Raw genomic sequence first — 26,900 nt, 5'->3', positions numbered from 1 at the left:
TGCTTTTAAGCAAGAAAATATTATTTTAAGTAACTGCTTATGATACCAGAAATGTTAGTATGTCAACAAAATATGTAACAGACAAAAAATATGATACAAATAATGTGAAATGATAGGGACATGTGGTTTCTGTAAAAGAAGATCATGTGTTCTACCAAGATTTTTTGACCATGTCAGGAAAATCATGAACTTAAGAATCAGTTAAAATTTATTTGGTCTTTTAAAAAGCCTTTGGCAAAGCTTCTCACTGGGAAGCTGCCAAATAAATTAAGCAATGTGATGTACTATGGCAAATTACAAATTCACCATGAGACAGTAAAACAAAGGATAGGAAGGAATTAGCAATTTTAAGCATGACAAAAGGCTAGCAGAGGGGTGTTCCATTACTGAAAGTAGAATTGTGCGTATTTTAGCAAATGTGATCTGCACAAAATTATGACTGTGGGTAAGAAAATTGTAGACAATTCAACCTTCTGTGAATGAATCAAAATGAGAAAGGTAAAGATTGAAATGGAATAAAAAAAGGCTGGTTGACAGATAAAGAAGGGGGCAAATACAAAGTACTGCACCTTGGAAACAAGAGTGTAATCATGCACCTGACTGTCTGATATAATGAACAGTAACTACTCAGGAAAAGTATCTGAGTATCATTGTCAACGATTCAATGAAAACCTTTTCTTGGCTTGTGCAACAGTGGTTAAAAAATACATTAGATATTTCAATGTCTGAAGAATAAAACAGAAATAACATTGAAAGTATTACAATGCTATTATTAACATATGGTATGCTGCCACTTAAGATATTCACTTCTGGTCACTGCATCAAAAAGATGTATCAGAAATAGAAGGGATTTTAAAAGCTGGCAATGAAAATGATTAGTGGGATGGCAAGAACTATCTTTGAAGAAAAAGAATGGGACTGCTAGGTATAGAAGGGAGGTGTGATCATCATAATGCATATGATAGAGAAGATGAATTGGATGGCATTTTTTCTTTTTTGTGATGTGAGAATGAGAAGGCAGCAAGAGAGACTGAAACAAATTTAAAAAAAAAAAAAAAAAAAGAAGACCGATAGGTAATTGTACCCAAGTCCTCAAACTAGGCCTAAAATTTGTAAGGAGTGTATATTTCTGTTGAGAATTATTTAGTACATCATGTCAAGCACACAATGAAGAACTGTTGAACCACAAAATAACATTTGAAATTGGAAAGACTGTAGGGGTAAAATAAAGATCATACAAGTACTTTGCACAGTCAAGGAGAGTATCCATGGTTAAACAAAATAACCTCAGAAGGTAGAAGTTCTTCAATGTTTCTGACATAAGTGAAACAGTAGTTTTATGGGATTTTGAAAGAACCATTCTCTGAGTAGGTTGTGCTGTGTGGTTTGTGGCAGCGTAATTCAGAGATCCACGTTTGGCAGCAGCTGGGCTCAGAGTGGGACTTCAGAGAAAGCCTGTTGGCTGCCCCCTTTTCTCCTGCCTGTGGTTCTTGCAGCAGCAGCCTAGTGGAGTCTAAAGGGGACATCGATGGTTTGTGTAGCATTAGCACAGAATGAGAGCTGTCCCCAGTCTTACGGAGGGAGAAGGCAGCTTTTTGGACTGTAACACTGTGTGACCTGGATCTCCCCTGTGGCTTTCTGTGTAGCCCTGCAGGGTTTCTTGTTTCTTATTCTGCAACAAGTAGTTGCTGCCTTGACTTTTCCCCTCCGAGTAGCACAGAATGGCAATGCTTGGCTCTTTTAGCTGCTGTTGAATGAGAAAATAAGAGATAGTTTTTCCTTTAAAGGGACTTCAATTCTTAGCTTCTATTTTTAATAGTGTTCAAATTTTAAAATGCATATTAATATTCATTTTTTTATAATGAAAAATAAAATGAAGTCTTATGATGGGACTGGACCTAGGATACTGGGAGCTAAATAACAAGCTTTATGTTGTTTCATATGGGTTTTTTTTAAATCTCGAATTCCTCCTTTCAAAACTCAATATGTGTGTTTGAAATCTGTCGTTCCTTGGCTGCAAGTTGTAAACATACTTTATTTTATGAGAAATCCATTGGCAATGCTGCCATTGTCTTTGAGCAGGAGAAAAATCCAAATCAGATTAATCAGTCCTCTCTATTCTCATCCATTCTCAAAAGATATTGCAGAGGTGGCATGCCATGCTCCTGGGAAGAGAGGGTGGGCTCCTGCACATTTTGCCACCCAATTGCAACAGTGACAGCCTTCAGATGGCATCATATCGATGACTGTGATAAGGGGCCTCTAGAAGAAGTTGTTATATATGTAGGCAGGGAAATGTTGATTGAAGGGGATCCTGGAGAGAAACCTTGGCACACAGGATCTCAGTGGGTGTAAGAGATAAAGTTGCCATGGTGAGAGTGCTTGCTACCATTAGTACATCTCAGTGCTCTTCATGAGGAAAAGTCCTTGCATACTGCTGTGCTCACAGGCCATCCTGTTTCTAGTAATGTGGATGTGCAATATGGTTGGCATTTCTGTTGTAACCTGCTGTTGTGCTGCTATTCTTCTACAAGATTGTTGCTTTAGAACTGTCTTAGGTTAGCTTTAGCTACTATTTTTCTATTCTTGTGGCCAGGTGCAATTTTAAGATCCTAAAATTAGTTTGTCCATAAATGTCATGTTTATCTGATACTGAGAATGTCATTCTGTAAAGTTGCTGGCCAAGAAAAATTCTCTCTTTGTATTTGTTTTGTACCTAATCTCTGGAGCCCTTGAAGAACTATTGAATGAAAAGTTATACAGCACTGATGAAACGTGTCTTCACCGAATGCAAAAAGGGCCAAAAGAGGGACATCTCCCAGCTTCATATTTTAGCAGACCTGCCAGGTCCTGTTTATTTAGAGCTGGAAATGCTGGGTATGAGGTTGTCACTGAATTCCTCTTAATATAGAGAGAACTAATCAGACAAATCTACAGCTATAGGAAGCTGCAGCCCAAATAGATAGACTTGTGTTTGGGAAATGCTACTGTTACCCAGAATTCTGTAGCTGAGCTTGGATTAGAGTGGGAGCTCTCAGGGCTTTTGGATCCCTGGTACAGGGAGGGTGGAGTGCCCCTCAGTAGGGTGAAGGAATCACACCTCCATTTGCCAAGAGTTCATCAAACTCCCCTATGTTTCAGGAGAAATATTTTGCGTTCACCAAATTGCCATTTTCCAAGAAAAATCTGTCTCACTGAAATGTTTCCAGCCAAGTCACAAGTGAAAGCGAATGTGCGGAGCTTGGTCTGGTGCCAGTTTGTCCTGATCACATGTTCATCAATTATTAAGGAAAAATATATGTATTTGCCAGTCTTTCTGGAGGGGAGAGCATGGAGTGCCACTGTCAGGAATTAATTATTGGGAATTAACATTAATTTGTGAAGCTATAGGGAAAAAAACTTTTCAATATACCCACCACTATTATATTGGGCTCAATTATTCTTTCCCTTTCATGAGTACTATGTTAAACAAGAAATTGTATCATTGTATGTATATGGTTCATGTTAACAAGTGTGTGTTCAAATAATATGTAAGCCATTACAGAAGGATGGATGGATAGAGTTCTCTTTGAAGGATAATTAGAGTGGGCCTGAGGATACTAGGCATAGTAGTCACACTGAAACATGCAGTGACTATGAGAAAGAGCCTGCAGACAAAATATGAGGGTAGTAAGATTAACTGTCATCATTAATTGACTGATAAAATAGAATAAATGGGAAAGACTGTCTCTCATGTTTGTATGTAATCATAACAGAGCTGTTTATTTTCAGGTAGAATTAATTTGCAGCAAACTGTTTCAGTAGTGCCTTGGTATTGCCAGGTGCTATGCTTTCACTCTAATGATACATGAATCGATGATGAACGTTGCTGTGCAGGTTGGTGTTTTGCTGGGTTGCTCTAAACAATTGTTATTTGTGAGGTTGCACAGAATGATCATGCTTAGCAGAACATGTAATAGGGGGGATTTTAATCAAGAAAGCTACTAGTTATGGCTTGGAAGTCTCTTTATACACTGACAGGTCATCAAGATCCAATTGTAAGGCCTGTTTGAGCCAAAGCAGACTTCATAATTCCCATGCTGCAGAAACAGATGTTTCTGATTTTTTTTTTTTTTTCACATGACTCTCATGTTTATGTTCTTTGACTTATGTGTGAGAGGATCCTACTATCCTTAGTGCCTGACCTCTTTCCAAGTGCTCAGAATGAAGAGTTCACCCATTAGTTCACTTTTGGTTCTTAATGGTGTGAGAAGAGTAGCATTGAGATTTCTGTAATGCTAGTAAACTGTTTTGCTTAATACATGCTTTTATCTTTCACCTCTTGAACCAGGTTCATCAGCACCAAGACAGGGGTGAGACCTTTCAATGCCAGCTATGCCCTTTTACTTCCTCCCGCCACTTCAGCCTGAAACTCCATATGCGTTGCCATCAACATTTCCTTAGGACAGAATCCAAAGTGAAGGAGGAAATACCAGAAACTGAGGTGAAAGGGTCACCACAGCTAAATAGTGACTCCTGCCCAGGACCACAGAGAGAAGGAGGTGGACCTGACCTTACGGGATCAGCATCTGTATCTAAAACACCTGATGTGGCTGGGCAGCCTAGTGGAGGTATTCCACCTTTACTAGTGAAAGAAGAGCCCAAAGATGACAGTGGCATCCCAGCTGCACCTTTTGCTCTTAGCACTGTTGACAGAGCCCCCAACAACACAAAGCTGAAAGACTCCTCTGACTTTGTGGCCAATACAGCATCAGCACTATTCAGCCAAGACATCTCTGTCAAGATGGCATCAGATTTTCTTATGAAGCTGTCAGGTAATTGAGCAGCAAGTAGCAGCATCAGCTGCTCCTTTATGGTCTACGAAACAATTTGCCATGGGTTTCCTAATTCATGGAATTGCAGGGAGAAAAACACTGCAACTTTTTCATTTATAATTTTTTGTTTCTTTGATAAAAGGTGTGTGATGGAGGGAAGAGGGGAAACAGAAATGAGAGGGGTTTTGCTGTTTATTTGCTGGCATTAGGACTGAGAACATTTTATCCAGGCTTTCATGTTCATTGTCAATTACCTCAGCAAATCTCATTCCATGTATTTTTCAGGCATACTGAATACCTGTAGTTCTGGTTTTGAAATCACTCTGGGTCACGAGCACCCAGCATGTTAGAAAATTCAGCTCTTAGGTTCTCTGCCTTTACACATTTCTTAAAGAGGACCAATGAAATGTTGGTCACCTTCCTTTCAGAGTATTTGAGGCCTAACTCATAGATACATGTGAAGTATGAATGCTACTGCGTTTCCTGATTATTAACATTTTTTTAAAGTTAATCCTAAAGATGCATAAACAGGTTTTAAATTTTTTTACTATTTTAGTTGAAATCATGCAAAGCATGTGCTTAATTGTGTTTTCTTTCACTGTTGGATTATTGCTATAAGAATTATATTAATGTTTGAGGCTCTGAAGTGGGTAATATGTTTAGGGTCAATGTGTTGTCTTTTATGTGCTCTTTAATTGATTTGACTGAACACTTCAGAATTGTGAACATGCTGTGGGGATGTTCTATAGTAAATGTTTTCAAAATTGGCCTTTAATTTTTAAAGAGAAAGAAATGTCACTGAAGTAACTTCTGTTTTACAAGGAGATAGCAGTCCCTGTGGCACGTTTCCAACTTTGAAGATGAAAGATACCCTTTTCAATAGAGAATAATTGGTCACCTTTTTCCTTTAAATGCAATGTAAGTTGCATTTTAGGAAATTTTATTGTCAGGCAAACTAAGGAATTGACTCTGTCCTAAAGCCTTGGTGAAACTGCAGCCATTTATTTTGGAAAGGCTTGCTGTCCTCCTCTGCCCAGACCTTCACACCTCTGGGATCAGAGTTCTGGGAGGGATCAAATAGAATGGGTAAGCACAAAAAATGAAGCCTGAGGCTTCATGAAGTCAGCCAGGAAAAGAGCTGAGGTGGAATAGGCTTGCATAAATGGTTTGCTGTACGGGTTGCAAGAAGCCACAGAAGCCTCCCTTTTAAAAAAACAATTTTAAAGTCTGTTTATATAATTTACTATTATGATCAACAAAAAATTAACAAGGATGAGTCTGTTTTGCTTTGCTTGTACATTTTTTGCTTGTACACTTTTAAAATTGAGTTTCAAATTTGAACTCTATACGAAATCCATTTTTTATAATATCTGACAGCTGTCCCATATATGTTGTTGTTCTGATGTCTATTTTAAATTTGGATTGGTGTGAACTAAGTGGCTCCACACATCAACTATTTGGACCTGTAGATGGTAGTGCTCATGATGGCTGCATGTAGCAAGAATGAGAGCAGAAAACAGGAGAGGGGGGAAGCCTGAAAGCTGAGAAAATATACAGCATTTTGATGTGTTGTTTTTCATGTAGCAGTTGATGGGAAGCTGTTTACAGTTTGGCAGATGGTCATGTTTTCAATGTCTGATCAATTGGCATCAGAAAAATGATACAAATGTACATTATTCATGCAAAAGGCCTATGCACTTATTTTATGGTGACTTACTAAAGGTCTTGAAACCTGACTTGTATGCACTGTTACCTAGCAACATGTTGTAAAGTCACTGGGGGAGTGAGATGTATCTGTAATTTTGTGTGCTTGCATATTTGGATGAAAACGTACTGCCAGTCACCAAGTTTACTACACAAGAAGAGCCATGTTAAAAGGAAAGAATTTCTTTTCTCCTGAGATTTTTATTGTGTTATATACATTAAGCTCATGCTTTTCTCCATACAGTGTACGTAAATTTAGAAGTAGAATTCTCTTTTAGCAAGTTGGCTAAGTATTAGCTGCATTTTTGACTACTTGCTTTGCTGAACTAAGTTCCTTTGAGTGATTTCTTTATTATGACACTCTTGTTAGGCCCATCAGAACTTCAATTATTTGCCCTACCTTTTCAATTATATAAATCTTTTGACATCTCAAATTGTATACGCCAATTGTAATAGTCAACAGAGATTTGTTGAGACCAAATTATGTCAAAGTAATCTAATTTTCTTCTCTGACAGGCCTTGTGGCTAAGAAAGAGGCAGCAGATAGATATATAGATTTTTAGAATTTGGCATTTATTCTTATTGAATATTGATGGTTTAAGTGAACATTTATTTTTACTTGACAATGTTTATTGCTCCTTTTCTTCTTGGTTGGTGTTGGTTTGTCTATCTCCAACTTCATGGGAGATCTCTGGGCCCCCTGGTTTTAATTTCTGTGAAGTTTCAGCCTCTGCTTTTTCTGAGTGTGTGACTCAGAGGAGAGCTTGTCTCCCTTCAGACTTTAGAGTTACAGTTTCCACAAGTTTAACTGGTGTCCCTAGGGTGGAAAACAGTACAAAATTGGTGTTTATAAACTATTATGAATTTTTAAATTGAATCTTAATAAGCACATATACAATCTTGACTCTCTGTGTTATTTCTGATTGTGCAGTGCAGTACCTTTCCAGTCTAGATGAAGTGGATATCAAAAGTCTGGAAAACAGTGCATTGGAAGTAGTTCACAGTCAAAAGAGATCTGCAAAAATGTGCAACTGTTCAACAAACAGTTGCAAGTGTAATAAACCAGAGGCAACTAGCTAGGTAACAGTTCTCTGGGAAAGGAATGGGAGTTCACAATGTTGTATTGGTACTGAAAAGACAGTAATTGTGCTGGGACTCTTCCCCCTCAAAGAAGGGGGAAACAGTCCTGTGCTTCTCAGTCTTTCTGAAGTCCAAGGTTTTGGCACTAGTTTATGAAGAGTGTGGAAAGTTGGAAAGACTTAAGAAGAGAGCAGCAGAAATGACTGGAGATTTAGAAAACATCTCCAGTAAAGATTAATAAAAGGGAGTGAGGTTGTGAAGCCCGTAGAGAAGGCTGAGGAGAGTCATAAGCCTTCAGTGTATTAAAAAGTTTGTCATGGGGAGAAGAAAGTAATATATTGGTGATTCGTAGTAATTAGGACAAAAAATAACAGGTTTGCATTGCTGTGGGGTGTAAGTTGGCGTTAGGAAAACCTTTCCAAAAGTTTAGGTAGATAAATCCCTGTGATAGTTTGGCTGGAGAGATTGTGGTGTCTCTGCCACTGGAGGATTTTAAAAACAGGTTAGATAACTACCTGGCGGATCACATAGTAAGCAGTAGAATGGACTAGATCTGTGTCAGTGAACCATAAGACACCAGAAGGAATTGCAAGAAATGTCAGCTGAACAAAAATAAGTGGAAAGCTGTAGAGAAGCAAACGGGGGAAAAAAATGTACAGATATTCAAAGTTAGACCTGATTTTGAGTGGGCCAGAAATGAATTGTGATGACAGTGGTCAAAGTGACCTCTGATTATTTTTTTTTTTCTTTTTTTTTCTTTTTTCCAGAAAGGCTATGGGGAGGTTTAGATCTGAAGAGGTTGGGAAATATTGGTGTGGGTGACCTTTTGAGACTCCTTCAGCCCTAATTCTGTGTCATTGCTTGCCAGAAAGATTTTTAGTTACATGTTTTATTAAATAAGGCAACACAAATCACCAAAAGTAAATCTAAATATAAGAACAGATATTGAATTTTTTTCCAGACTCCATTCTCTAGATCCTAGTTTAAGGTAGGACATACTTTTAATTCACCAGAGATTTAAGAGGGTTCTCTGAAATCTTGTTTAAATTTGGAAATGTTGATTGTATGTAAAGGCAATTAGCAGGTGACTTTTAACAAATAAACAGAAGAATATTTAAACATGTTTTTACCTTCAAGTTGCTCCCCTTTTATTTTGGCAGGGCTGTTGAATGCTTAAAGTTGCCTGAATACTTTGCTGGATCAGTGCTTTGCCAGAATGTTTTCTTCCTCCAATCCATTAATTCCACGTCGAAACATTGTAACTACATTCATATTTGCTTTTCCTGTTTCAAAGGTTTCAGTGGCAGACATTATACAACACATCTCTTTAAACACTGATGCCTGTTCACCCACTTCTAAGGCTCGTTTTCTTTTGTAATAAAAAATGGCTTTCACAGTGATCCAAATTACAATGGCCAGTGTACTCCAGTGAAGGTATTACTGTGCCTATGTTATGTGCTGCAGTTACTTTTCATAGCATTCAAAAATAAATAAATCTTATCAGAATGAATGGGATTCTTGCATTATTGATCTCAAAAGAATTCTGTGTGGAAACAGTAATTGTAAAGCATACTTCATTGCTGTCCTCCGTCCCCTGCCTCTGTGTTCACTAAGTGCATTACTCTAGGAATCATGCCTCTTCATCTTGTGATGGTGTGTATTATCAATAGAGTGGGCCCTGCTTCTGCATTTCTTTTTATGTTCCCCAAGTTACTATAATGGAAAAACTTCAAAATAGAGAAGAGGCAGGAGAGATAACAAACTGAGGGTTTGAGGCCAGCCATGGTAAACAAATGAAAAACTCATGTTTTCTCTCAGCTTAAGTTGTATCTGCTGTCACTATTGTGTTAAGAGTCAAACCTTTATTTATTTTGGAAAATAATGCCACCATTGGATTTTGGTGACTGTTCAAAGTACTTGGACTTTGCATTCATGTTTTATTAGTTGATTCCGTTAATGGAATAATGAAATAGTAAATCGTCAGACAGCTACATATAAAATATTAGTAGATAAGCTAAGCACTCACTTAGATTATTTGTTCTGTTTGGCTTTGCATTCCTTAAAGGTAGCACAAGTAATATGAAATGTTTTAGCTTTGGCCATTGACAGTCCTGAACTAACTGGCTCGAACTCTTCAAACAGCTATTTTTAATAAAATAAAAGCATGACCAATTAAATTATCATAATTGATGTATTTGTGCAGCAAGTTCCAAAGAAAAGACTGTGCTGCCTATGTTTAGGATTCATAGTTTATGCTAGAATATAAAATTTCAATTAGAATATATAAGCGCACAGGACTGGCAATTATTGAGCCATATCCCTAATTTTAAACTGCTGTGAATTCCATAGTGCTGCTGTCGGTGTAAATACTCCTGAGGTCATCAAGAGCTCTTTGAAGTGCCTATCCAGATTCACATTTTCATAAGGAAATTACCTTATAGACCTTGAATTTAAATTAAAACTGGAAAAGAACAATAACATGGCTAATTAAAACTTTAGCAAATAAAAACTTGTATTAATCTTTACCACTGATATATCACCACCCTGATAGTCTCTTTTCAGCAATTACTAGTCTTACATCCACACTTTCCCAACATCCTCAAAATCATACTCATCACGTTTTACACCTTGAAGGAGTATGTAGAACTTAGTAAAATAAAGCAGTGTAGTCTGTTCTAATTCTGTCATTTAAAATGCAGGATAGCAAACAGCTTTTTTGTTTTGTCAGCCCAATACAACTTAAAAGAAGTTGTATTCTGAATGTGATTCTGGAGCAGGTCTGCGCTTCCAGTTTAGTTTTAATATCTACACAAACTCTTACACTTGGAGTAGAAGACTAGACTAAACTGATGTCTCTTTTGCTTCCCTGATTACCCCATTACTCTGGGCAGAAGTCCTAGTTCATGAGCTTTTCTGTTACAGCTGTCTAAAATAGAAATTGAAGACTGTTAGTTCAATCATCTCTGATTGTTTGGTTTGGATTTTATTTTCTTAAACAAATGTAAAGGTCATTCTGATGGTGTTTCTCTCCTTCTCTGTTTCTGTGTCTTTTTAGAGAGAAGAAATTTCCATACTCGTGAGCACCTTTGAGTCTTAAATAGCTTTTTCATTGATAGTTCCCTTCCCCTTCCTTGAAGCCCTATAGGTTAGTTTATTTGGCTGAGGGCAGAGTAAAGGCCTTTGAAAATGAGGTGTAATTGAGTTAGCACTCCCAGGAGAGTTAAGTAACATGAGGTGCCCTGGGACAGATTAATATTCCAGGACAGAAGGTACTGAAAAGAAATGAAAGACCAGCTAGACTGTCCTGCCAGAAGATGAGTATGTCTCCTTTTGGGCCACTCACAGTGTAGACAGCCTCTAAGTTTAGTAAATTGAACATAATTTATCAGTCCAATTGGATTTTAGTCTGAATGTTCTCCAACAGGTTCCAATTGCATAGATTTTTCTTGCAAAGCAGTTAGCTCACTGGTGGCTTCTGCAGTGTTTGTACCCTTACTCAGTTCTCAAATGTCATCAAGTTAAGCTGTAATCTCCATGTATGCCAACAGTTACCTGCACATTTCGATTACTAGAGCAAAAACAGTAGAAGAGTCAAGTCATACTCTGTATTGACCACAGCTGCCTTCAGGCCAATGATGTCCAGCATGGAGGAAATGTCTTACAAATACTGCTGAACTGATCTGTCAAAGGTCTTTGGTTTCTTTTAACCATTACAGCTCACAATTTACCACCTGGAGCAAAAGGCTCCTCATGTCATTCAGGTGCTCTAGCTCCAGTAGAACCTGGTTAAAACACTGTCCTTTCTTGCTGAGGGAGTGGTCATGCCACAGTTCTCTTGCCATGGTGGTTCTGAGAAGAATCACAACAGGAGGCTTTCCTGCAAGATCTCAAGGAGACCCAGTCAATTTGCTGTACTTCTTGGGGCATGTGCTCACTTTTCCCTTTTCCCTCAGCTGTGACTGGCCTGCTCTCTCTCATATTCGTAGCTGTAGTCAGGCATCGCTTGTAAAATAATGTGATGGTGCAGTGATGCACTGTGGCATTTTCCTCACTGTTCCTTTCGATCCAGCCTCTGTAGATGACTTTTTTGTGGCTTCTTTTGTAGTGACATTTTTGTTGTGGATTCCTTTTTCCTTTCTTGTGTTCTTTGCTCTGGCAGATGGAGCAGTGACCAACTCCTTGCTGATTGGAGCTTGTAACATTGAACTTGGTTTGAAGCAATCAGCCCATTTTTCCTTCTCTCAGTTGTAAACCTTTTTAGCATTTGGAAATCCTCACAAGTGGACTGGTGCAGTTAGCAGCTTCTATCAGAGTGTTTCAGATTAGTGGCAGATTCCCAAAGCTTTTCTTGTGTCATTTGGCAGTTTGAGAAAAGTGTTATAGCTTTCATCATCTACTTTTGCCAAATGGATCAAATTATTCCATTTGCCAGGAAGATAAAAATCTGCAGTCTGGAATCTGCTTTGACCTGTTTTTTGGGGGGATGTGGGATGGAGCAAATGGAGAATTATCAGCCCTGCTTGAGAGACTTCTCCCTGTTGGCGTTTGCTGGGTGTTTTGTTTTTTATTTCCCTCAGTGTGTGTTTAGAAATTAAAATGCTTGGGTTTTAATTTTTTTATTTTTTTTTAATTCAGTCTGCAGGCAACACATCCTTCAGTCTGCTGTCACTGCACTTCAGAATGAATGTAAATTAAATACAAATTAAGTGTATGTATGTGTATCTATTTTTGTATATAGATAGAGGATGTTATTCCTTCTGGAAAGTAATAATTTTGTAGTTCAAATATACTTTAATAGACTTCAACATCATCTTTTTAATCCTTGTCTAGTTCTAATTTTTAAAATGCTCCTCAAGCATAAGTGTTTTTTTTTAAAAGCATGTCTCAGTCAACTTTTATTTCCCTTATTTGCAGTGTTTTTTCTTACATCTGTTTATTTTTCTCCATGATATGACTAGTAGATGCATCATAGTTGCTATTTCCCATGTGTTAGCAATTTTGCCCATAACTATGGATCCAATATGGAATAGAAGCAAGAGTGGTGGGGATTTTTGTTGTTTTTAGGATTATTTTTTGGTTTTGGGAGGATTTTTTTCCTCTCTAGTTTTAATGTATGAATCCAGTAGGCTCGACAACCTCTCCCTTTGTTTGTCCTTCTGCTTAGGATTCATTTAGATTGGAGTCTGCTTTAGTATATTTCAAGAAAGAGCAAAAACCCCATTAATTGAAGCAATTGGGTTAAACCTGACCCAACAGTTGTCTGATTTTATTTGATTTTGGTTTTGGGGGGAAGAAAAAGGAGGTAAATAACTCTTCAGGTTTTGTAATCTGTATACAATTAAAATGTTTGGGTTTTGGAAAGTTTGGTCAATTCAAGGAATGTGCTGTCAGTTAATTAAAGAAATAAACCCCTACTTATTTAATAATTTATTAATTCTATCTGCTCTTCAAAGCAAAGCAGCAAAACTAGGCAGAACCAGCAAACATAGGTAAGAACAAGAGTCTGGGTTTCTTTTCCCCTTCATGTAATCCTGCGTCTTCAGAATTTCCTCTGGACTGTGGGGCCCTGACCATGTTTTATGTTTCTCACAGGTGATGTCTTGTAGACAAGACACACAGGGACAAACTGAGGATACAGATCTCATTAAGAGCTCATTTAGATTATGGCTGATGTTGTTCTGGCAGATTTGTTGTTAACACAGTTTTAGCATTATTATCCTAGGTGGTGGCTCAGAAGTGTGAGGGAGCAATGGCTTATAACAGCATGTACTGTCACAGTAGGACAGCTAATGTGTGGGGTAGGGACAGAAAGGAAAAGTGAGGCGTAGGAAAGCTTGATGGATGCCCATTCAAGTCATTCTGAATGTGTCGTTATCATGAAACTATTCAAACTGATGTGACCGACCTTGAATTTTTGGTTCTCTGAGCTATTAGAACTTAGCTTTATCTCAGCAGATGAGATGAGAATACTGTGGGATGAAGAGCATAGAGGTGGCACTTGACACTTGCCCCTGGATTGGGTCAAACTGGCTGCCCACTTTTGGCTTGGTGATGAGTGTTTAACGAATGCCAGTTTCTTCCAGAAGCACCACCTTTCATCCTGCTTCTGGTGGTGAGGGAATCTTTATGGCATCTGTCACTGCATACTGTAACATCTGACTCAGAAAAAAATTCCTAGGTTAAAGTTGTGATATGAATTCTGTTACAGTGATTCTATTTGTATATGGATTTTTTCACATTGTTCTTAGCCTGGTTTATAACGGACTATGATGTATGGTTACAAACTTACACTGATCTGTGTATGTGAGTTTCACCTCTGTATTTTAAATGGTAGAAGTGTATGGTGACCTGACCAATAGTGCTTTCTCTACCTGGTTCCTTTTCTGCCCCGCTTCATGGTTGTTCTCAGTGTGTTGTCTTTACGTCTTCACTCGACTCATGTTTGTGTTTTTCTGTTTGGTTGTTTGGGTTTTGTTTGTGTTTTCGTGGTGGTTGGTTGGTTTTTGTGGGTTTTTTTACAGTTTGAATTAAGATGATCTTGAAATGAATAAATTAAAAAGATTTTTTTCTCCTGGTTCTCCAAAAATTCAGCTCTTTCTCAGTTGCACTCAGCTCCTGGTGGAGGTGTTTTTCATATCAGTAGCAGCTCGAGTGGCATGTTGTAAAAGAGAAGGAATGCAGAAGGCAGTGTTGCATAGAAGGTGTGGGTCTTTGTTTTCACCCTGGGTCAAACCCCAGAAGAGACTGAGCTAGGAAGATGTACACCTGGGTAAAGATAGATGTATTCATTTATTTATTTTGTAAGTGCCTTGGTGAAGTTAAGATGAGCTTGAGAGCCTTAACCTGTATTTTGGTGAATGAAAGCATGCTTTAGCATTTCATATTTCTGCTTTTCCTCTTTTTTAAAAGAAGTAAAAACAATTCTTAAGACTTATAGGTCATATTAAAAATTACACATATAAGGTAAAGTAATTTCTGAAGTAGTGAATAACACCAATGTGTATGTATGTACGCGTTGCTTATGTGTACACTCTTTATTCCACTTGCTTTAAGCTTGTTCTTTGGTATTGGCTTGCCAGCCAGTAAGACAGGAGAAAAATCAAACAACCCTGGAATATAAATTGAAAAGATCTAAGTGTTGTTTTACAAGGTTATGCAGTTAGTAGCTTTAAAAAATAAAAATTTAAAAAAAAAAAACACAAAGAAAACCACAAAATTATGAACCCTGTGAAAATGAGCAAAGCTCAGAGCAGCAAATGGAAGTGTCTATTTGCAATATAGATGGCAATTGTACCCCATATTTTAGGGCTGAGGCCTCTGAGAGATGGTGAGCAATTCACACTGGGATGCAGGAATACACATTCTCTAGGAATCAGGTTTTGGGGGAACTGCCAAGAAGGGCAATCTCTGAGGAAATAAGCCAGAAAAGTGAGGAGCTGGAGAGCAGGTAAAAGCAGTGAGGAGGAGGACAAAGTAAACCAAGGGCTTAAGGAAGTGAATGTTGCCAGATTTTGTTGGGTTGATTTGACCTGTTAGTACCCTGCCCCTTCAGCTGGATATTATCATTCCTGTGATATGACAGTCCCTTGCCTTTTCCTGTTCATGAAACAGGTTTGTAAAATGAACATCTCACTGTAGCAGGCAATGCATGTTGGCTTTTAATGCCCTGATGCAGCCTGTGAAACGGGTGGAGGGGTACATCCTTCTTATGTGGTCAGGGTGAAATTTGACAGAGCTCATCTGCAAGTCATGAGGGTAGGAAGGCGATTGTCGTGTAGGAGGAGGAAAATATGTAGGACAGGTAGTGAGGTAAATCTTGAGAGAGCTCAGAAAGATAACAGAATGGCAATGATGCTCTATCATATTTGTGGGGGCAGAAGTTTACACAGGTGAGAGATGTAAACTCATCAAAGTTTGGGCCTCTGAACAAGTCATCTGCTGTGTGTTACTGGGAATTTAAAGTGAAATTTTGAACAAGAAAAAGCCACTAAGAGACAGAGGAGGAACTGTCTCTTAATGGCCAAGCATAAAGAATTATAAGAAGAGCTGCTGAAAAATAGTGCAACCTCCTTAGCCTCCTGTTTGTCACAGTCTGCTGTGAATTTATATTGCTTGGGTTTAAGAGGCATTCTTGGTTTTATCCCTTCAACCAAACACAGCTCAAAGAACCTACCACTGTTGTGGGCTATTGGAAAGACAAAAAACAAAATTGTTAAGTGTTACATTCAAAGGATTTGCCTTTTTTTCCCCTTTTACTTCTCTCTTAGGTTTCCTATCTTTCTGCTCTTCATCTCTTGCCTCTTCTCCATACTCTAAGAACTCAATATGTAGTAACCATGGGCTTTGCCAAGCTTACCCTTAAGTGAAATGATGTTTTAAGCTTCCACAAAAGCCTATCGAAGACCTACAAACCAAACACCAGGGAAATGCTTTTAGGAGGAGCAGGGGCAAAAAAAAGTAAGAGGAGAATGGTTTCTTGAGCTCTGGTACATGAAGTTTTTGTGTTTTGAAACTGTCCCTTTGTATAAAAGATGCAGACGTTTGTTTACCTCTTGAATACTGTTTGACATGCTTGCTTCTAGTACCTGCTCTACCATTGCTCAGGTTATGGTTTCTTCCTATTACTAGCTGCTCTATGATTATCTATTACATACCCCATTAATTCTCACTTCTTTCCTTCTCTTGACAGCTGCAAATCAAAAAGAACCCTTGACTCCTAAATTTAAAGTGAAAGAGGAGCCTAAGGATGAAGAAGCTGCAAGTTCAGCCTTGTCTCAGTCCAGCTATGTGTTCAGCCAGGAATCCAAAGCCTCAGCTCCAAATGTCTCTGAGGAGAAACTCAAGCCACAGGAAGCACAGCCAAATGTGATGAGGCAGGATATGTCAGTCAAGGCAGCATCTGAGCTCCTCATGAAGCTCTCAGGTAGATAATTAATTTAATAATATTCAACTTCATTTTTTTTAATGCATGCCAGCAGGGTTGCCTTGCAGAAGAAGTATTTAGCTTTAGTAGCAAGTGAAGGAACAATTGAAAAGGTCTGTCTACACAGGTTCATCTACAAGACATTTCAGTTTGGTCTGTTGCCATAATATCTAATTATCTGTGCTGTGGTTTTCAAATTGACAACTATGGGACAACTCAAAAGAAATGCCTTAAAGCTTTTAGATGTTGTAATTTTTAAAATATACCAAAACACGTTAATACCAATTTATTCATGTGTCACTTCATTAACATCAGCAAGAATGTGTGTCAGTAATGAACTATACTTGATACAGCTTTATAAATGATGAATTTTAAAGCCTGTTTGTTGTTTGTTACAGTATCTTGTACTCAAAATTATTAGATACACTGTTAAAAAAAACAACAGTGTTATCTGAGCCAGCTTTCTGCTGTTAGGGAGACCACCTGAACTTGCCTACATTGCCTTAATAATATACCTGTCTGCCAGACAAGTAGACAGTATGCATGTCTATACACATGTGTACTGTTACAGCTGGAAGTAGTCAAATAAAAATGTATGTTCTGCTGATTATATCAGAATCAAGGTTTAACTTTCAGGGAAAGTAAAAGGGTTGAATTCTGCTTGGAACAGGTGAATGACAAAAAGGCTTTGAACTCCTATTTGGCTTCAATTTTTAGGACCAAGATGTGAAAGTCAGTCTGGGAGGCTGGGCTTTGTATATCCACACCTAAACTGGATTAGTTAATTTTTAAGACTTCTCCAAAACTGGACAAGACTTATTTTTTTATGTATACCAGAGTCACAGAAGAGGTGCCAGTGGAAATGCTTAAAAATGTAGTAACTTCTAACATCCCTGCCAAACCTATTTGACATTATTTTCCTTGATTGGATATTGTTAACATTGAATTTTAATTGAAATTTATACCTGAAATACTTAAATTGAGTAGGATCTCCCCTATAAATTCTAACATGTAATTACTTCACTCCTGTTCATACCTGCACGCTTTAATTTGCAGAAGAATTTGAATAATTTACTTGCAAGTCTTTCATCTTAATTGTGCAAAAAGTGTTTCCCAAGTACAAAAGCTGATCAGAGCAGAAGTTTACCAGTTTTTCACAGACTCCCAGATACTAAACATTCGAGTATTTACATAGTGCACTGTTGCAGCTGGTAACTGGTTTGAGTTTATATAGTGTTTAAATAGTTTTATTACAGACTGTTATATTAGAATATTTGTGCCTTAAATATCTGTTCGTATGTACAAAATCTGGCATGTATAATGTCTTGGTCAAATCTTCAGTCACTTACGTTGAGAGCTCCCAGTCTTTAAAGGTTGTAGTAAGAAATACACTCATTTAACATTTCTCGTATGATCTCTGAGTGAGCAATATTTGCTTATAGTGGTCTTTTTGGTTAATCCATAGATTAGAGGGTAAAGAATTACTCTAGGATTTACTCAGGCGTTATTGCTGCAGTTGGTATTCCTGAATCAGCCAGTGGGTGGGGTTATACTAAGTTTATCACATACACTGTTTTCTGAATCACCATCTAAGGCAGAAACTGTAAAGGAGGAAAACACAAAGTTACAGTTCAGTGTAGGACAAATATAAGCAGAATATCAAAGATCAATAGCCCTTTCTTGTTTTTTTGAATGTTTTACCTGGTAGAATGCTCAGTTCATTATTGATCATTACCAAAACCTGCACTGCATAGAAATTCAGCAAGGGATTTCCACCATTGTAGTATTTTGCTTTCTGCATTTCTGATGTACGTGCTGCTGTTACCCCTGAGCAATAATATTGCTCATTGTTGCAGCCACGTGGGATTTAGGCATAGACCCTTTTGTCTCCTTACATGTGAAGGATACACTGGTTTATATTTTTCACTGGGAAATCTTTTTTCCCAAACAGAGATGCTGTGTTGCTGGCTCTTTGCTGAGATTATTAACTGCAGTGAAAGGCCTTTCCAGCTTTGGAGCTAGTTTGAACTGGTGCATACTGTAAGAGAGTTACAGCAAATCACCAGCCCCTCTAATGGAGGGAGGAGAAACTACTGTGAGGCTAGGAAAAGTTAGAAGAATAAGCATATTTTACTGTAGTAGAACATCTACTGTTGTCATGGTAGAGGTAGGTGTACAGAAATGGGAACATCACTTGCAGGTGTCTATTTTAGTTCTACTACACAGGGCGCTCTGTCTTCTCATTAAGCTAAAAAGCTGGCAGGACACTTGCACGCTTCTAGCAGCACACAACCAGTGATTAAGATCAGGTGATTACCCTGCATATTACTTTGGTAGAGTTGGAACTTATCTGGAGATGCTATGCCCTTTCATACCAGTTTTTTCCTCCACTGTATTCCACTTGGATTCAGATCTTCTACCTCACTGTTCATGAACTTGTTACCTAGTCACTTGATTCCTAGTCACACTTCTTCCAAAGGATTATTCAAGCTAAGAAGGCTAGTATCTCTTGGGCATACCTAGGCAGAACCCATTTCCATCCAGATAGTCAAAACAAAACTTCCTAACAACTGTTCTGCTATTTAAAAATAGATACAACATCCATTTGGAATAAATGGTCTTTGGGGGTTAACAGGCAAAATTCGAGCCTCAGTGCAGTGTTTCAACCTGTACTTTACAGAAGAACGTAAAATTACTAGTATGATTTATATGAATGTACAAAGTTGAGCTGTGAATTCTGTCAATTACTAAGTCTTAACTGAGACTAGATCCAATGGTAAGCAAGCAGATTTGACAAGACAGTGGAGTGGGGCAAATTGCTCTCACCTCTGTTTAGAAGGGTGTCATCCCTGCAAGGTGTTAAATTCCTATTAAATAATTGCACAAAATTACTTATAATAAATAGAAGCAATGTATTTCAAATACACCTAAACCAGTTTTCTACGTTCTTACCAATTTTTTTTCATGGAAAAGCTAATTTATTCCTCAAAATGTTTAATTAAGTGTTGCACTAAGTGATCCCTGGTCAGTTTTATATGCTCAGTCTTGTAAATTAAAAGATAGGTTTCAGGAGAGACTGAAATTTAAAACAAATATTTGCATTTACGTGCTAATGTTTGAGTCTAAAAACTAATTTTCTGTTGAAATAGTCATGCTGCTAGTATGTTTTGGGCGTGTATTACCTTTCAGAAGCATACAGTGTTTTGCCTTTTTGCTAAAAATTAATACGTACCTGGAGGTGTGTAAAATCTATTCCAGGTACTAGCATTTTATAAGTTATATTCTACCCTGGTGCCTTGAACTATGACATTAGTATGTCCCCATCTTTCCTAGAAATGTTGTCTGAATCACATTTGCCTTTATTTCAGCTATATCTTATTTGTGAAATGTAGACATTTTGCATTTCATTAGTAACTCGGGTTGTTTTCCTCCTCTCTCTTTTCATTAAGTTGATTAATTCCCCATGTGTTGCACATATCCTTTCTATCACTAGCAAATGCAATGACCTTTGCACTGTTCGGTTCCTTTGGATATTTTGTACTTCAATCCTCAGGTCACATAGTGGTTCTTGTAATACCAACACTGTGTCATAATTTGGGGTTATCAACAGATGCAATTAGTGCATACTTATTTTTTGTGCCAAGGTCATGAAGTAAAATGTTGTATATAATTGATTGTGAAAGCATTCTTGATCAGCTACTTTTATTATCACCTAATTCCTCTTTCAGCACAACTGGTTATTGTGGGGATTAGGAGTGGGTTTTTTTTTTCCTTTTTTGCTTAAATCTTTATCCACTTGACAATGTTTGTGCTAGTTTCCTATTTTGTGCCTTGTAGTTAACTTTTTATGCTATATCTTACATGTAACTGAAGCCACATGGCTTTAAAAAGAGGAAGAAAAAGAAAAAATTCTAGGATAGGAGGAAGGCCAGAACACCTTGATGCTACTCCCATTCCAAAATTGGCACATCATGCATGAGGGCATAGCAAGGTGAAGGACTATCTGAGAAGGCTTTTCAGATTAGCTTGTACCAAAACCAGTCACAGCAGCACAGACTTCCAGAGGAGCTAAATACCAGTTTAAAAAGTTTGCTGAGTAGTATATGATCTATGTGTGCGTGTGGCTGGACAGGTGGTGTCAGATTTACCTCATTTTAAGGCTTGGGGGACGTTATGCTTGACTTGCATCAGGAATGCAAATTAACAGCAAAAACAAGTCCATAGCTAGGAAGCTATTATTCTTTGCAGTCACAAAATGTTTCCAGGTTAAATGGGTTGCACTGACAATTTTTTCTTTTATTGTTACTGTGGTGAAGAAGAAGTAAATTACAGCATTCTTTGGATGAGGTGGGGAACAAAGAAACTAACTTTCTATATATTTCTTTTTCATAACTTTGTGGACTGTGCTGGGAAGTGCTAGAATGGAGCTGGGCTGCTGTCTTTGGAGATAGCTGTTGTCAGGACTTTGTAAGAGTCTCTGTACCTAGATTGCAGAGGAGCTGTCAAGAGTGCTTTCATCTCTGCATAGAGGGCCATGATAATGGGCAGAGGAGCGAAAATACAGGGAAGTTGTTTGGTTCTTGGTCTCTAGATAGCTCATTAGAAAGCTCTGGGCAGCAGCAGGTGCTTCTCTAAAAGCCATGGCAAGACACATCACCAGACTAAATCCCACTACTAGCCAAGTGGGGTTTGTATTATTATTCTCTTTTTTCTGTTTTTTCTTTTTTTTTTTTTTCTTTTTTCTTTTAACTAATAGGAATTGAAATTGATTGTGAATTGTTAGAGTGAAGTTGTGTTCTAATGTTTTAAATACAGGGTAGAGAAAGATACAAGTTTCTAAGTAGCTAGATTTGTTACTGCAACATGTCAGGTTCCAGATTTTTTTTTTCAAGATTTTGAGCCTTTCCTGCCAATGCCATCCTACATGAAGTTCACATCAGACCCTAATATATACATTCAGTTTAATAAACTTTTTAGTGACATCTGCATAACAACATAATCATAAGAAAACTAAACTCGTAACGGAGTCTTACACATTAACAGGTTTTGCTGTGTTTCATGACAATGTTCCTGTTTAAACCTAAAACCAGGAAAAATGCAAAAAAATATTGCCCATTCACAGGAGCAGTGTGGAAAGTATGGAAGTCTGCAAAGCCTAAGACTTTTTTCCCCCCTATAGGTCTTAAGAAAAAAATAAAACCCACAAAACACGAAAAATCACAGAAAAATAAGTAACTTATAACAGAGCCCAGCTTGCAGTTCAGTAGATGCTATACTATAGCTCAAAGTTGTTGCAATTCACCTTTTACCTTTTTTCCATGTCAAGGTCATCTTGGCATATGTTAATTTAAAATATGAGATAACTTGGAATAATTTGTGTTTCTTTTTTGTGCTCTGCATTTTTTTTTTTTTATTATTTTATATTCTAGGATTTGTCTCTAAGGAATTTAAACAAACCCCCAATCCCTCACTTTACTGCTGTTCCCTAATGATGTTCAGCCAGGTGGGAGTGGCCACAAAGCTATGGAAAGTGGGCATGTCACTTTTTTTCAAAGTATCAGGCGACTGTGGGTGTCTTGCATAGAACGGAATCTGTTGTAAAATAGCAGTTCACTGCCCATGTAGAGTTTTTTATCAAGTTCTTCCTGATCTGTTTTGAAGGTTTGGTTGTGTTCTGCAAGTAGAGTCTTTCAGGTAAGCACCATAGTCCTACAACTTAAAAGGAAGGAGCAGCAGCAGAGTATCACAAACCAAATTAGTCTAGTGCTTTAATTTGCTCTTTTTTTTTCGTTTTTGTTGGCTCGCGTTTGCGTGAAACTAGGCCTGTAGTTGCAAAATTCTATACCATGTTTGTTCAGAGGTTACACTTTCAAATACTAGCCATTTAATTATCTGGGGTTGTTGTTTTTTAATGCAGAATCCTGTTAGATTGATTCAAGGCCCATTGATATTGTCTTATATAAAACAGCGGTTTGAAAAAAAATACTAGCAAAATAAAACATCAAGCACAGGCGCCCTAGGGAATGTCAGATGTTACTTGTTTGTGTCTCTCTAGCAAAACCTTCAGGGCTTGCCAGCTGTTCCCTACCTCGGAGGTTTTATTTAAGCTGGTTTAGAGCATGATTATTTCTAGCAAATCAGAACAATTAGCATAACAAACTGCCTGATTCTCCATACTGAACGCTTTTGAAGTCGGTACAAGTTGACCCACTAGTTAGCCCTGTCTGCTCGATTGTGAAAACTAGTACGTGAGTCCAATTTATGAGACATATGGGAAAGGCTTTTCTGAGTTGGTTCATGAAGTTGATTTGTAAAGCTGATGTGCGTTTTGGCAAATGTGAGCAACTCTAGAATTTTAGTTGCAGGATGAAGTTTTGAGTAAAATGGTGGGAAGAAGCGTGAATGTTTTAAAAAGGATTTATTTTATTTCAGCAATGTAAAGTCATTGGACAGCTATTGTATCAGCAAAAGCAATATCTACTACATAACTTGTGTTTTTTATTAAATCTGTGCACCTGATTTTGACTTTCATCTCAAATAAAGTTAAAAGCAGACTGTGCTACATTAGAAGAACACATTCAGTGTGTCTCCTCTAGAGCAGGCAGGTGCTGCACAGAATCGTAGAATAGTTTGTCCTTAACCCAAGCCCCAGGAAGGCAGCAGACATCCCTAAGAGGAGCTTCTGTCCAACATATTGGACCCTCTGTTCCCCTCAGAAGGGAGTCACCTACAACTATAATCCGTCTTTTCTTCCTTGTGGAAATGGTAATACGGAAGGTCGGTCTTTCTCACCTTAGCAACACTTCTGCTGTAGCTGAGCCATCAACCATGGACTGGCTTTCCACATCCAGAGCCTCATATCTGTTGTACAGAGGTACTTGGGAAGGCGAGGTGGGCAATGAGGTTCACCTGCCATCCTGAGTATAGACTTGCCTCAACCCACTCCTTTCCTTTAAGCTCCTGTCTTCAGCCTGGTGTGGGGAGGATACAGGATCCCCTTTATTTATTTTCTCTTTTTTTTCTGGTCGCTGTTCCTGTTTCTCTTTCAGGGAGGGCAGACCTTGTTTCCACCAATCTGTCTCTCTCAGATTCCCTGATGCTCTTCAACCTTTCCAGTTCCTGCATGTGAAACACTGTACCAATTTTGGGCTCCCCAGTTCAAAAGGGCTGTTGAGGATTAGTAAATGGTCTAGAGGAAGGCAGCAGAACTGATTAAGGGTCTAGGGCTCAAGGCCTACAAGGAGGCATTGAGGGAACTGGACCTGTTCAGTCTGGTAAAGGGAGACTAAAGGCTGATCTTCTCACAGCCTGCAATTACTTGAAGGAAACTTAGAAGAGCAGTGTAATCAAACTCCTCTCAGTAGTGGCAAATGGTAAAAAATTGGCAACAGCTATCAGCTGCATCTTGGAAGGTTCAGAGTGAACATTAGGAAAAATTGCTAGTGCAGCACTAGAACAAGTGTAACACAAGGTTGCTGTAGCTTTTCCTTGCTTGGAGGTTTTGAACGTTCTGCTACATAAACCTGCAGCTGGTCTAATGCCAGTGATTCATGGAATAACTTAGTTTGGAGGGAACCTCCAGGGTTCATATAATCCAAACTCTTGCTCAAAGCAAGCCCAACAAGACCAGGCTGCTAAGGGTCGCATTAGGTTTTGAATGTGTCCAGGGATGAAGAGCCCAACCTCTCTCAGCAATGTGTGTCAGTATTTCACCACCCTGACAGTGATGCTTTTCTTCTGTGTGTATTTCTGAGAGAAATCTGACTCTAGGTCCTTTGATCTTCCCTTTATACCTTTGAGACTTGTTGACAGCAATAAAATGTCCCCTTGGTGTTGTTTCCTTAAGGCTGAGCAAACACAGTTCTCTTAGCAGTTCTCTTACGTCTTGCAGCAGCCCCCTACCTTATCTTGGTAGTCTTCCACTGAACATTCTCCAGGATGTCAGTGTTTGTCCTCTACTGGGGAGCCCCAAGTGGGGCACAGTACTCTAAATGCAGTCTCATCCATGCAGAATAGAGGGTGAGAATCTCCTCCTGCCACCTGATGGCTACAGATTTGATTATATGGCCTAGAATATGGTTGGCCTTTCTTCCTACAAGGGCACATTGCTTACTTGTGCACAACTTGTGTTGGATTGTGGTAGTCCCAACTTTCTGAGTGAAGTAGCTTGAATAAGCTCTTTCTGAAGTTTGGCAATCTCTGTCCTAGGCTGTGGAGAGGTGTAGCCTAAGACTAGATTTCATTGGCATCTTACTGACGAGGTGACACTGCCAGACCTTTAGGGATGAATGCTGTACCCTGAGCTTGTTGGGGGTTTTTTTAGCAAGTACCACTACTTTGCAATTCCTTGCATTTGTGAAGGCCAGAGAACCTGAAAACTATGGAAGAAATTACTTCCTTATGGAACAAGCTTGTCCAGTACTGCATTTTTCATATCTTATGTGGAAAATTGTCTCGATGTGAATAGAATGAAGTTCATTGAAACTTTTATGGATCAGTTGGTTAAATGTTGTTCTGCTATGTAAAGAAACAGCATCTCTGTGGCTTGATGATAATACATTGATGTATGCAATAATTTTCTCTTATTTTGTTATCTGTTTCCATATCACAAAGGTTAATACCAGAAAAAAGACTTATTAGGGGATTTAGTTCATCTTCTGCCAGATTAACAACAATCACTGTTGTGCTGTTGTTCTGAGCTCCATCCGGGTTAGTTTTGAATGAGCAGCAGACTATGTTTAGGAGATCACAGTCTGAATACTTTAAAGCTACTTAAGTCTTTGTCCCCTGCTGATTTTTGCTAGGAATTAGATGTCTGTACTTTTATAAGAAACTGGCATGAAGAAAATTACTCTCATATACTAAGTGCTCTGAAACACTGCAGTTTATCTGACCTAACCCATCTACTTAAGAAGAAATGTAAAAGTGGAAAGAAGCCAAAGCCATCATGATTTTAATTATTTGAATCAGGGACCTTCTAGTGTACTTCTGGTGCCTTGACTTGAAAAACTTTATCTGTGGTAGGACCATGTGTGATACCTCTGTAAGGAAATGAGGTGTCACCTTACTCCACAAATGATCTGTCTGTAGAACAGAAGGGAAAATAATCCTCAAGAAATTAGTTTGACTGCTTGTATGGTGAGATGGGTATGGGCGTAACCTTAATTACAGTATTCTACCAGCACAAGATCTAGCACAGAGGGGCTGTATGCTGCTCATGGGACAGACTGACTGTGCTTTCCTTACATTAGCTCTTGTAAAGATATCATAGAGACCTTCCTCTAGTCTTCTGTGTTGTGTTTGCTTTTGAGAATCAGAGTATGACAGAATTCACATTTGGTAGGGATATTCTGTCAGATCAAAAGGATGCAGCTGGGAAGATAAAGGGCAAAGGAAATGATCAAATATATATATATTTAGTTAGGGCACTTTGCTGTCTGATTGTGAGGGAGAGAAGGTCATTGGTATTGCTTGACTCTTGCCTTAGTCAGGGTCATATCGGTTTGTCTGACTCAAAAGCATTTGCAGGACAGGGAGTTAAGCTGTGTGGGGCAGGAACATAAATAGAAGGAATATTTTAAAAGCAGAGGGAGCAGCAAAGGTCATCTTGACTCTGCACCTAAATTTGGCAGCTGGGTGCAGCTCGGTCTGTTAGACGTCTAAGAACTCATTTGTTTATAGAGTTACCTGAGCTTTTGATTGACAGTGTTACCTGATTCATTCCATGCTGTTCTGTGGTCACTTTTAATGCACAGCATGCTATTTTTACACTTTTCAACACAGATGCAATGTTCTGTGCTTTTATTATAAGAGGCTCATGGAAACTTTAAATTAAAAAATAATAAAAGATAAATCTGCTTAACAGGACAAAAAGTCATTATATGATATTTCTAACTTGTCTTCAGTTGAGAGTATCTGTATGGATTGTAGATGGTAAAGATTTTTATCAATATTTATACATTTCTTTTAAAGGTCAAGAAATGTCATAAGAAAAGAATGAAAGCACTCATGTAAATCACTCCTGGAACATATCCAAGTGGCTTTTATCTCCTGGTTTCAATTTTTTTTTTTATATAATTTTTTTTTAAAGACTTGTAGACAGCAAAGCCACTTTTTCTCCACTTAAGAACAACAGGAACCAGGGGAATGGAAAGGACTTGGTGACACACATCAGTTTAATTATAGGTGGAAAGCATATGTCTTCATGTTAAAGGGGTTCAGTTCATCTTTAGTTAGAGATTACAAGATGACATCAACCAGTTGGCTAGCTCGTGGGTGCTATCAGGGATGACCAAACCAAATTTTGGTGCCTCTGAGATTTGTTGTAATATTGGGTAATTGAAAAGAAAAGGCCTGGGGTGTTTGAAACATTCACTCTT

General features: G+C 38.2%; 1 protein-coding gene across 5 annotated transcripts in view; it reads left to right on the top strand.

Moving 5' to 3' along the window:
- Nucleotides 1-26,900, top strand: part of ZNF827 (zinc finger protein 827) — a 106,007-nt gene that overhangs the window by 35,183 nt on the left and 43,924 nt on the right. For all 5 annotated transcript variants that reach the window (XR_007889331.1, XM_051617609.1, XM_051617610.1 and 2 more), the window contains exons 4-5: nucleotides 4,331-4,814; nucleotides 16,288-16,521. Coding sequence is in view for 4 of the 5 variants with exons in the window: in XM_051617609.1 (XP_051473569.1) it covers nucleotides 4,331-4,814; nucleotides 16,288-16,521 (718 nt within the window). In the remaining variant the exon portion in view is untranslated. The remainder of the gene's footprint in view (nucleotides 1-4,330; nucleotides 4,815-16,287; nucleotides 16,522-26,900) is intronic.

The sequence above is a fragment of the Apus apus genome, chromosome 4 (genome assembly GCF_020740795.1).
Source record: "Apus apus isolate bApuApu2 chromosome 4, bApuApu2.pri.cur, whole genome shotgun sequence".
Lineage (NCBI taxonomy): Eukaryota > Metazoa > Chordata > Aves > Apodiformes > Apodidae > Apus > Apus apus.
Note: the sequence above shows the minus strand (reverse complement) of the source record. Positions and strands in the feature narration are given on the sequence as shown.